Source organism: Sceloporus occidentalis, unplaced genomic scaffold (assembly GCF_023333645.1).
Source record: "Sceloporus occidentalis isolate IW3139 unplaced genomic scaffold, rSceOcc1.0.p SCAF_78, whole genome shotgun sequence".
Taxonomy (NCBI): Eukaryota; Metazoa; Chordata; class Lepidosauria; order Squamata; family Phrynosomatidae; genus Sceloporus; species Sceloporus occidentalis.
In genome coordinates, this window is record NW_028317058.1 from 2,388,807 (window position 1) to 2,401,984 (window position 13,178).

Consider the following 13,178-nt stretch of genomic DNA (forward strand, 5'->3'; position numbering starts at 1 on the left):
ACTAGAAAATCACTAAGTATACAGTAATTAAATGTAATATTTGTCACTTACGAAACTCAAAATCTTGATAGGATTAAATAAAGAAAACTGAGATGGAGGCTATAAAAGCACAGCAAATTAAATATTTTTAGCTATGTGGCCAATTTGATATAGTAAAACCACAAGGTAAGCCCATTACCTAAATGTAATATTCAATGTCAAACAAGTATGTGTCTGTGGGAACCACAAAGAGCAACCTTTTAATCAGATTCTTATGGGCGTTTTAATGTCAAATTCAAGTGCTAAAAGTAAAGTATAATAATGGTTAATTTAAGCAAAAGCAGCATTATGATCTAGCAAAATAGATTTCCCATCAGTTACACAATATATCTATTTCAAGGCAAAACAATATATTGTACAGTTAAATGGTAAATGGAGAAATTTTTCTTGAAACCCACGTAACAATGTGAACCGCCATTATGTTGAATATGCTTTCAGAGGATCCATGCTTAAGTATTATAAGCTTAAAAAACTGTACAAAATGATTGTTATTTGCATAGGTTCAATAATTATTCTAAGATGCACATAATGGTGGTTCAATAGTGCATAACTCCAGTCCTGGAAGGCCATAAACAGGCTATACATTTTTAATATCCCACAGGCATCTCAATTAAATATTAAACTACATTGCTTCGAGGAAGGGATACACAGAAATCCTGTCCTGTTTGCAGCCCTTTGAGGCCTGGAATTGTACAGCCGTGCCATGGTTTATGTTTATAATGCGTAAATCCTTCACTTCTCAAAAGCATCAGTAATGATAAAAATGAGCACTATATTAAATGGAAGGAAATAAGAAATAACAAAAAACACAAAATATAATGAATCCAATGACCCAGTTGACAGAATAAATGTATATAATGACCATATCCAGGTCAAATCTCCACCCATGAGTTTCATCTTCTACACTCATAGAGTCCAGCTGATGTGCACCATGAGGAAATTGCCTTCTTGCGAGAGAATTTGTGCTCCTGCTGAAGCCTATTTTTAAACAAATGATAAAAAATAAATACTCAAGCTCAAAAATAATATCTCATTGTTTAAAGTGTTTATATGTGGAGGGTAACAAGAATGGTTAGTATTAATGGACAAACTTTATACAGGCTATTTAAGACTTATTTTGTTTGTAGAGAAAAAAAAATTATAACTTGAACGAGAAAAAAATAAATCAATGTTTTTATTTACAGTCTTTGCAGATGATTTGATACAGTTTCAAAGAAGATGGGATTTAGAAAATTACTGTTATAATTATAATAATTTCCGAGAATAATCAGTTCTGTGTGTGACGTCCCATTTATTTTGATTAATAATAAAAAAATATGAAACCAAAGGTCTCAAGGTTATTTCTGTATGAACATCTTGTAATCAGAGTATAATTGCACTTGGAATGGAAGCATCCAGTGGTAGGAAGTATAATTGGATCATCAGAATTCTTGAGGGAACATACGCACTTTCTGTTTTAGAGGTGGATGTTCTGTTAACTTCATGCTATACTGGATGAAAATATCTAAAAATTTGACTTTGTAATGCAATCACTTTAAATCAAAAGCACATTTAGAGAATAAAAACCAAACAAACTACAACATGGTTTTTCGAAAGCATAAATCCTTATGCCACAAGAGCAAAGTACCTGATTAACATTAAATCCAGTTTGCCTTTTAAAGACCTATATTTTTGTGAATATTCAATATTCAATATATATTCCGACTTATATATAGTTTCATCTAAAAAAATGCTTCAAGAGAATAATATAACTGGATTAAATAAACTATGTAACTGATTTTGCTATAATTGTCCTTTATCAAGAATTAATATTTAATATGACCACAACATATACAATCACATAACACTTTTTTCTCTTGCTAAATTATTAATAAATTTGGCTACATAGGACATAATAACACGTTCCAATAGTAATGCTTTTTCTGTTATTGGGTAACCAATTAAGATATTATGACTTCCACAATTTTCATTTATGATTCATTTGTATAGCCTCCTCATAATTGGTAACTGGGTAGATGACAAAGTGGAGGTGGTATTGAGCAAAGAACATGAATAAGTGCATGGCCTACAGCTTGTATCAAGAAAGTAAGAATGATTGGGGAGTCCAAGTGAAAAGAGATTACATGCAGTAACCACAGACAGGCTGAGTCAAAGCAAATGGTCTGCAGCAGGCTCTAATCAACATAAGTCAGAAAACATTACACTAAAGTCAATAATCAAGGAAAGGTAAAAGCACACAGTTTCAGACAAGTGATGCTAGTCTTTTGCCCAGGATGCCATTATTTTAAATGGTGGTAGTTACCAAAGGAATTCATTTACTATTTGAATCAACAAAAAATCTGCCAAAGTATAAGACAAGTTCCTGGTTGTTTTTGGTATTCATATTTTAAAAAATTGCACAAGGCTAGAAACGAGTATAACGAGTTCTATGGGTCTAAAATGTATTGCTTTTTTTTTTCAAACCTCTTGATCTTAGATAATTTAAAAAATGAGCAAAGTTTTAGTTCTTTGCTTCCTGGGTTTTGTTAATAGCTCAATAAATATACTTGCTAAATAAAAAACAAAGTAAAAACAGTTAAGTCCATGGCACAACATGGAATATAACTAAAGTTATTTGAAGACCTTTGGCTGTTCAAAACCATTAGCAGACTTATTTAATCGGTCACTATTGGCAGGAGTATTTTGAGAAGACTGGAAGTCAGTAAATGTAGTACCTGTTGGTTGAATTAGTCAGCAATAATATTTATGATTACATAAGCATTTTTCTAACAGTACCATTTAAAAAAAACCAAGCAGGGTAGACTCTGTCAACTACAGACCAGTAAGTCTTACGCCAGTAGTTGGGAAATCAATGAAAACCAGATTAAATATCTGGATGTAAACGGTTTGCAAGATCAAAATCAGCATGGGTTCTAGTGGGAGATCTTGTCTGACTAAATTAATTAATTTTTTTAATCAGGTAACACAACTGTTGGCCCCTCATCAGTCTGGTTGCAGCTTGCTGTCCAGGGGTTAAATGGGAGGAGGTTTAATTGCACCTCCCCCAACACATTAATAAGGTTTTGGTAGCAGTATAAACTGCTTTGTGTGCCCACTATGTAGGAGGTGAGAGTAGGATCTCACCCTATTGAGAGTGTGCCTTGACGTGGCGGGTGAGCTTAATTATGCTTTGGCCAATTCATATAACCAAAACCTCTCATTTATATTATGTTTATATATTTGTTGCCAACTTTATTAGGGTGAGAAGCGCAGACAGTATTTTGTTTTTTGTATACATTGTACAGCCAACACACTGTATTTGCAGCATGCTCACACTGTTTGGTAGGCCTTATATTATACATTTGTATTATTTGAGCCTGAGACTAGCTTAGCGCACCGACATTTTTTCTTTTCCCTGTTAACACAACTGATAAACCAGGGAGGATCTGTAGCTATAGCTTATCTAGATTTTAGTAAGGCACTTGACACTATCCTTCATAGAAGACTCTTCAACAAATTGCAGTCTTTGGGTTTATTTAAAACTAATAATGAAGTGGTTAAACTCCAGGAAACAGAATTTACGCAATTTATTTTGTTCAAGTAGTGCAAATGAGGATACATCAAACCTTACTCTGGCAGGTACATACAAATTATGAGTACAGATACTAATAACCAACGTTTATGCATATTGATATCTAGCATGAAAGAAACAGCAGAATAAAATCAACCATTTGATACAAATGTGGAGAACCTATAGGACAGATTTAGTGCTTAGATCTACATTTTGAGCTACCTTCTTAGCTTCAACATGAAAAATATATCCAGAATTACAGCTACTATTTTTAACCAAGTAATTTTTCAAGCCGAGACTCCCCAACAGCTGCATTCAGAAAAATTCTAAAAAGCCTAATGTATAATTGCTCATAAATTAACTTGTAGCAGATATTAATTTTTTTCTACTTAACACATCCAATTTGGATAATGATCATTACTTTAAAGGCCCAATTTTGGGTCTCGCTGCCAATCCATTCATTAACACTTTTTTTTATTTAATAGAACCAAGAGATTTGCCATAGAAGAGATTTATATGTTTTTTCCCACCCATAAAAGTCACACATAGCCCCGCAGCAAAAACAATCTACAGTAGAGAAACCAGGGCTGCATTTAATATTGATTGGACCCTGGACAAGCATTTAATTGGGGCACCCCCCCACACACACACACTCCTTAACATGTAATCACTAGACTTGTGCATTCGTCTTCGGGCAACCATGAAAACGAACACGAAGAGTGCGTTTTCGTGTTCGTTCCGAAGACACGCCGAAGAGAAGACGGCGGCGGTAAAACGTAGGCGAAGACGAAGACACACACCACGAAGATCTTCGTTATCGTCTTCGTCTACCATTCCCCCCCTTCTAACTTACCTTGTCTTTGCGGCATCGCGGCAGTTCCCGTAAGTGGAAATCCGCAGGTTCACCGTCACGGGTTACAGGGCAGTGCGAATGAGCCTATTGGTCGCCTACAGGGACCTCCTCTGGCATCAACCAATTGGTTGATGCCAGAGGAACACCCTGCAGGTGACCAATAGGCTCACTCGCACGGTCTTTGTAACCCCTGACAGCGAACCTATGGATTTCCAGTGGCATCTGCAGGGTAAGTTGCAGCATTGGGGTTTTAAAACCCCAATGCTGCAACTTACCCGGCACATCCCACTGGTCTCCCTCCCTGTTCAATTAGTTAAATGTCCGTACGAGCGACTTTATTGGTCGCTCGTATGGACATTTAACTAATTGAACAGGGAGGGAGACCAGTGGGATGTGCCGGGTAAGTTACGGCACCAGGAGTTTAACAGTCTGTACGAGCGACTCTGTTGGTCGCTCGTACAGACTTTTAAAACCCCAATGCTGCAACTTACCCTGCAGATGCCACTGGTCTCCCTCCCTGTTCAACTAGTTAAATGTCTGTACGAGCGACTTTATTGGTCGCTCGTACGGACATTTAACTAATTGAACAGGGAGGGAGACCAGTGGGATGTGCCGGGTAAGTTACGGCACCAGGAGTTTAACAGTCTGTACGAGCGACTCTGTTGGTCGCTCGTACAGACTTTTAAAACCCCAATGCTGCAACTTACCCTGCAGATGCCACTGGTCTCCCTCCCTGTTCAATTAGTTAAATGTCTGTACGAGCGACTTTATTGGTCGCTCGTACGGACATTTAACTAATTGAACAGGGAGGGAGACCAGTGGGATGTGCCGGGTAAGTTACGGCACCAGGAGTTTAACAGTCTGTACGAGCAACCCTATTGGTTGCCAGCAGGGGGCTCGTCTGCCTTCAACCAATGGCAGACGAGCCCCCTGCTGACGACCAATAGAGTTGCTCATACGTACATTTAAACTCCTGGCGCAAGAGCTGCGTTAACCCCGTATTAACCCCTTAACCGGGAAAACGAAGAAAAACCGAACACGAAGAATGTCCACGAATATTCGCCCGAAGAGAAGACAGGAACAGGCGAATATTTGCGGAATACAAAGATTTTTTTTCCCCCGAAGACGAGCACGAAGACGAACACGAAGAGCCCCCTGGTGCCCAAGTCTAGTAATCACACCCTCCGATTCAACACCAAAAAAAAAACAACACAAAAACCTAAGCACTTGCCACACTGACTGTACAGATTAGGAGGAAACTGTCAGAGTGAGTGCAGTCTTACCTCCTTTTGATCCTAATGTGATTCCGCGTGAGACATCCTCATTCAACATGCACAGGGCAGGGAAGGAGCTCAATACTATGTCACTCCTATGGCAAATGAATGTGCAGGTCCAGCGAGTGACCTGAAACGGACCTGCAAGTTGTAATCACCCTTACGAAAAAATTACTGCAGTTTGCACAAGTGCAATACTGCACTTTTACTGCAGTATTACTGCACATTTACTGCAGTTGTACTGCATTTGTACTTCACTGTACTGCAGTTTTACTGCAGTTATTTTTGTACAAATGCAATAAAGCTGCGGTACATTGAAGCGCAACTGTAGGTTTGCAATATAAAAACAAAAAGTGCAGTAAAACTGCAGTACAGTGAAGTACAAATGCAGTAAATGTGCAGTAATACTGCAGTAAAAGTGCAGTATTGCAGTTTTTTCATGTCCAAAAAACTGCAGTATTACTTCAGAAAAAACTGCAGGAATTTTTCGTAAGGGCAAGGCTGCCTTTTGGTGTTCTGGCACCCTGTGCAGTTGAACCCAGTGGTGCCCCCTCTGCCATCATCACCCCCAGAGTCCCTTTGTCCCCTCTTTCACTGTACCACACTTATCTTTTATTCCCTCATGTAGTTTAGATATAGATCAACTAAATAGACATACAAACTCTGTATTTGCAGGTTTTAATTAATAACACATGAAATATAGCATTACAGGTACAGAGCCTTGCAAGTATAGATCATGTGAAAAATCAAATTACATCCACAGGACCGGCCCAGCACCCAGACTGCATCCACAGGCCCTCTTTGTCCCCAAAGAGCATGTCTGTTCCCTCTTTGTCCACAAACAGCATGTCTGTGCTATTTTTGTCCCTAAACAGCATCTGTGTGTGCATTCTTTGCCCCAAGCAGCCTACCTATGCCAATTTTGACCCAAACAGCCTCCATGTGCCATTTTGCCCGAAAACAGCATGCCTGTGCCATCCTCTGCGATAACGGTTGCTACGGGCTCAAGGGGCATCTGCTCTGGGCCCCCAGGAATAACTGGGCTCTTGGCAGCTACCCCTTTTGTCCCATGGTAAGGACGGCCCTGAGAGAAACTGTACAATCCATAAAATATTTGTCAAAAGGCATTATATATATATAAATACACAATACCGTTCAAAAGACTATTGTGGTGATGTGAGGGCATTTTTTTAACTAAGCAACATTGTGCTAGCAAATGGGTTAATCTATCAAGCAAGGGTTTATGAAGGGTTCATAAGTCTGTTCTGTAGTCCTCGTGTAAAATGTGCAAGAGATATTCACCTTCCCTTTGTCTCCGCCGCCTCATGAATTGTATCTTTTAATAAGTGACTCTCTATACTTTATGACTGGTGTCTAATAGTGCTTTGCTCTGCTCTTCGTTTCCTGCTTATTCCAGCAGGTATATTCATGCTCTCATGTTAAGCAAATTAATGAATTTAGGTAAATCCAGTTTTAATGGCAGTTTCTAGATCTCACTTTATATCCACTGGTCCCATTATTATTATATATGCATCATAACTAGCATTACCAAAACACACACAAATAATTTAGTCAATAAATATTTCATGTGGTGGATTAAAACCATAATAAATGAAAAAAATATTATAGTGAATTCTCCAGAACCAAAATTTCTTGACATCTGCACCTATATGATCACTAGAAGGCCCACACAGTATATCGATATCTACTCTGATCTATATAGGCTCTTCTTTGTAAAACTAACAGATTACTTTGAATAGAGTTTGTATTCAGGGTTAAGATTTGACATTAATCAGAACATTTTGTTTTGCTAAAAATGTAGTTTTCAGAATGAGCTACCCACATCCCATTATCAAGTTAATGCTATCAAAAGCTAGTCATATTTAAAAAAAAATAAAAAAAATTACTAAAACCTATAGTATAGTACCAATAAGTTGTTACCTCAAACCACAATATGCATTTTTTAGCTTTTATAATTGTTTCACTTATTTTACATTATTTTATAGAAACATAGAATTTATATCTATTTACATAGACTTGTTTATTACAGTTCTAGGTAACAAGTGTGCTTTAGGTTTCACACTTCTCATGATAGGCATACGGCACATACAATCAAAGTATTCATTTATTGAACTATTATTAATAATCAAGTCTCCTCCCCCAGCAAATCAAGAGTAGCTTTGAAATATCAAAGTGTGCACACTTTTAAATGTCTTACCTCCATACACTCTGATCATTCTGTTGCAGCTGGGTAAAGGCCATTTTGCACAATTTGCTCTTTGAAAACTTTGCTTTCTTCTGTGATATTCATTTGGGAATAAAGTAACGGATGATTTGTCGATGTCTTTAAAAAAACCAAAAACAATATATACAAATTAAATTAAACTGAAAGAAGTATTAACCAATGCACAAAATATCTTAATTTATATTTATTATTACATCTTAAGGATGTTTTATTCACTCTTGGCCACTTCTTTTCCAACTAATTTCTGTAAAAGTAAATACAAGTCAACATTACATTTCTACCTGTTGTGTGCATAATGTGCCCAGCGTTCTACCTGTAAATGTAACTATTACTTTCCTAAACTGCTGGTGTCTCTTCTTTTAAACATTCTTATCTCATATCCAACCATGGGTTCTAAGCACCTAGGTTCCCAGGCGATTTACTGCATTTCATGAGACCTTAAATTTTTCACAAGAAATAAATATAAGGAGACACACATATTTAAGTACAGCATAGAATATAAAATAAAACAAAATAAATAAAATAAAGTTTATAGTGTCTTACACCAGAAAACATTCTTTATTATGCATGTTTAAATTAAGGAAATACATTTTGGCGGTGACTATGGATAATTTTAATATGTTTACCAACGTTTAGCTCATAGAATCTAATATAACTCCTAGGATTGTCTTAAGAAGAAGGTACATGTGAAGATCTTTGTGGACAGGATACCATAATGACAATCATTATCAGGGGAAAGAGGGGCAGGGAGGCAACTAGACTTTTTTAAATATTTTGGAAACTACCTAAAACGGTGTCTTATATGCAATTCTGAATATAGCCACCAGGATATACAGAATAGGCAGGACTTTAGTGGCATTTACATTAGGAACATCCTCCTTTTCTGCACCTACATTTTTTTGGTAAATGTGTTTTGGACAGGCCTAGATAGTGTACTTGGGCATGTTCTCTGCCAGATGTGTCTTGTGCTACTATATTACACTGGCAGTTTGGTTATCTGCTACTATAGACCAAGTGGAGAAGTACATATACATATAGTAACATAAACAGATTTTATATTGTTGTAAGGTTATGAACAAGAAAGGTTTTGTGTTAATAACATAGATATACTGAATTTGTATGTCTGATTCACAGGAAGGAGCCAAGAAGAAAACTCGTCCCAGAGACATCATGTTTATCAATGGTAAATACTAAGTTAAACAACGTTTACAAACAATGCACAGACACTACACAGCCTCACAGAACTATAGCAGATTCGTTCTTTATTCTCAGCAAGGGGTATCACCTAAGAAGCCAAAGAAGTAAGGAAAGAGTTGAAACTCATAAATAATAACATGTTATGGGTAAATAATAAATGTGGTGTTACCTGATTGAAAATAAACTCTTGCAATTGCTGTTCTACAAAGAGGACAAGAAGTCTTAGATGGATTGTCTCTGGCAAGTGTCCGCAAACATGGTTCACAAAACACGTGATGACAGGGGTAGCACCTGTAAGGGTTGAAATACACATCTAGGCATACTGCACATGTGTAGCTGTCCTTCTCTTTCATAAGCCCACTGTCATCCTCTGCACTTAGACTCACTTTACTGGTCTGTGGAAAACAAAACAGGTAAATACCGTTATATACATATTTTTAGAGACCACTGTTGTATTATTGTTATTTATTGTTTTATATAGCGCCATCATATTCCGCATCGCTTTACAATGGGTAAACAGGACATAACATACAACATAACAATTTGGAGGTGAAGTAGTTAGGTTAGAGCAGAGTGGTAGGAACATAGCATGGATTTATATTGCATGAATCTCCAAAGATGACAAAGTCAACATCAGAGGAGAGGAACTCATGAGGAAAAATGGTCAAGAAAGATATTGGAATGGCCAGGGGGATAGTAACAACAATGTGTAAAGAGATGGGATGGCAGGATCATCAAATTAGGGGAAAGAGACTTGGAACAGTGGGAATATGTTTGAAAAGTACTTGTTGGGGAGAGAAGGAAGCCTTTATCGCCACCCTTTCTGTCATCATTAGTATGAGAATTAAAAAGCATGTCATTGAGTAATGGGAATGCCACTTATTAGGCATTTTTAGAACTCAGGAGGGAAAGTGACTGGCAAGAGGGTAAAACAAAATCTGTGTACTAAATGTTTCTGACTAAAATCAAGCAAATCACAAAATATTTTAGAAGATAAAGTTTTATTATAATTAAATCATCCATTTAATTATATGTCTGTATTCTATTTTGTTTCTGTGCTTACTTGATAATACATAACTGTGTCAATAAAAGTCTGGCTATCCATACAAAACAAGACAGTAATGTACTTTGTACTGTTTCCTGTAGTACAACACTCTGAGGCAATAGAGAAATTAGTGAATAGGGAATAACTGTTCAAAGGTGAGGTTCCATATATATTGTAACAGATAATGGTTGTATACTGGAACAAATGGTTAGCAGTATATTCTTTTAACTTTTGAATATTCAAGCCTACCCAGAAAGGTAAAAATCACTCTTTTTCATTGCTCATATTTTTGTTGGGTCTGATTATTTCTAGAAAGTTGAAAATAACTTCTACATATGGTTACACTGTGTGTATTCCCCACTGTGAATATGATCTGAAAAAGTTGTGAAGGAACTGGACAAATACCCAAACACTGATCAGCACAACACAGATAGCAGAAGCAACCATTATTCATAGCTACGTGAATAAAATGAACCAAGTAAGAGACTCTGCAGAGAAGCTGCAGCACACAACTGCCCTCAGATTCTCGATGAATTTATTGCGCTTCAAGTCATAGCAACATTTGCTATAGGCACAATCTAGTAGGAGAAATATTACTTCAAAAGAGGAAAATGTCAGAACAAGAGGTCATAATCTAAAACTAGAAAGTCAGATGTAGAGAACAGACCAAGGACTGGTTAGGGTCTAAGTCTTTACATCAGGAAAAGTGGACACACTAAAAGGGGTAAATGCATCTTATCTGCTGGTCTCACTTCCAAATAAATTTAGAGATTGTGTACCCCCCTCACCTGCACATTTGCCTCGTTCCCTTGCAGGAGATGCCCCACTAGAGGTTAACCATGCATTAGATAATCAAAAGACAAGACCAAAGACCAAATAATTATGGTCCTTATTTGCTTTTAAGTTCTATGTTTTTTGTTGCTTCTTTTGTGATGTTTCTCATCCTTATGGTGGGTCTGTGCGATTATGTTGTTCTAAGTTGTTTTCATAGAAAATATAAGTAGAAAAACAACAGTTGGTATCTTAATGAAATGTAAGAAATGTTTCATGAATCTTGGCGAAACAAAAAGAAAATGGATATAGATGGTGATGATATCTTTTAATGGCCAACATGGAAAAAGAGTCACAAACGTTTATGGGATTTCAGAGGTCTCTTCAGATTACCAGAACTTCACATCTAAGATACAGAAAATATTAACAATTTGTTAATGTAATAAACACATAGTTCTAGAAACAATTTATTCCCAAAATGGCAATATCTGAATGAAATGCAATAGATTTATGTTTTGTGAATCTGTGACATAAGATATAATGAGTCAAGTGCATTGCCAAATCTACTACCATCAAAATTGAACAAAATGCAAAGTGAGTGTGACCATCTTTTGCCTTCAAAACAGCAACAATTCTTCTAGGTACACTTTCACATTGTTTTCTTAAGGAACTTGAAACAAGGCAGGTTGTTCCAAACATCTTAGAGAACAAATCGCAGTTCTGTGGATTTAGGCAGCCTCAGTTACCTCTCTCTCTTTGTGTAATCCCAGACAGAATCAATTATGTTAAGATCAGGGCTCTGTGGAGGTCATACCAACATGCTGCAGAATAAATGTGGGGTCAATCAGATGCCTCCCTGATGTTATTGCATGATGGATAAGTTCTCATCAGACGCCTTCGGACAATAGATGAGTGTACGCTAGGGTCCAATTGTTTTCTGCCAATGCTGAGCTGATGGAGCTGCTGGGCATCTTCTGGTTATGAATGGAAGTGATGTGTCTTTCATCTGGTTTGCTAAAATACCTTGGCCAACCAACGGTCCTCAACATTGCCCATTTGTTTGTGCTTCTTGAAAAGTGCTTGGACAGATCTGGAAGCCCCTGTCTGCCTTGAAAGTTCTGCCATGGTGTATTACTTTTTACATTAAACTGTCTTTAGAAACCTCACCTTGCTAATGAGTCTGCCTGTCCTTCACCCAGTGTTATACCTGCTACACAGCTGTTTCTGTTTCACTTTGATTGTGTTGCAACCGACATATTAAATGGATGATCATTAGCACCTATTTGGTATAATTGTTTAATCATACACCTAAGTGTAGGACTACGAAACATGAGGAACTGATGCTGTTTTGAAATCAAAGTGTGGTCACACCAAAATATTGATTTAAGATTTTTTTCTGTTCGCTAACTTTGCGTTTTATTCAAATATAAAAATTAACTATTAACATCTTTATTTTTAAGGCATTCTCACTTTAGAGCATTTTTGTAACGTCTGCTCAAAACTTGTGTATAGTACAGTATACAATAAGTTAAATATAACAAAAGATACACCAGAGTACAAGAGGTAATTATAGGTCAAAAGAAGAGGAATTTTAGGGCAAGACTTAATATTCTAAAACTAGAATCAGAGACATAGATGTAATGTAAGGAGGAGTGGGTGGTTGATGAATGGAACAGTCTTCCAGTAGAAGTGGCAGATGTTAAGACAGTGGGGGAATTTAAGCATAAATAACTAAAATTGTGTGTTAATATAACCATTTACTTTGGTTTACTATTTTTGCAATCATTATTGTTATATTATAGAAACAGCCTACTTAATGATTACTTGTATTTTGTGAATATATTATTTACTTTATCCACTTGAATAATTTATTTTGTTTTATTCCTTTTGGAATACAATTATAAATAATGCCTCCTTAAGATTACTATTATTATCACTGTTGAATATATTATTACATTTCTAAAATATAATTGGTGCAATGCTGATCTCTAAGATACTATAGTGACACCATTTGCATTATAAATATTCCTAGAAACTTGCAATTTTTGCAGGGTATATGAAAACTTGGCTAGATTTGACATGTTCTTTATTTAGTGAATCTATGTGAAGGATCTTAGTTTAATTTATGAATTTATAATCAGTTTGCCTGGGGATATCCTTAAGGAAAACCTTGCCATGTAATAATTTGTGGTGACAGGTTTACT

General features: G+C 36.5%; 1 protein-coding gene across 1 annotated transcript in view; it reads right to left on the reverse strand.

Moving 5' to 3' along the window:
- Positions 1-814: 814 nt before the first annotated feature.
- The window catches only part of LOC149285517 (E3 ubiquitin-protein ligase RNF180-like), a 35,647-nt gene continuing 23,283 nt past the window's right edge, over positions 815-13,178 (reverse strand). The window contains exons 5-7 of the mRNA XM_089495276.1: positions 9,328-9,539; positions 7,935-8,060; positions 815-1,017 (exon numbers count right to left, since the gene is read on the reverse strand). Of these exons, the coding sequence (XP_089351402.1) occupies positions 815-1,017; positions 7,935-8,060; positions 9,328-9,539 (541 nt within the window). The remainder of the gene's footprint in view (positions 1,018-7,934; positions 8,061-9,327; positions 9,540-13,178) is intronic.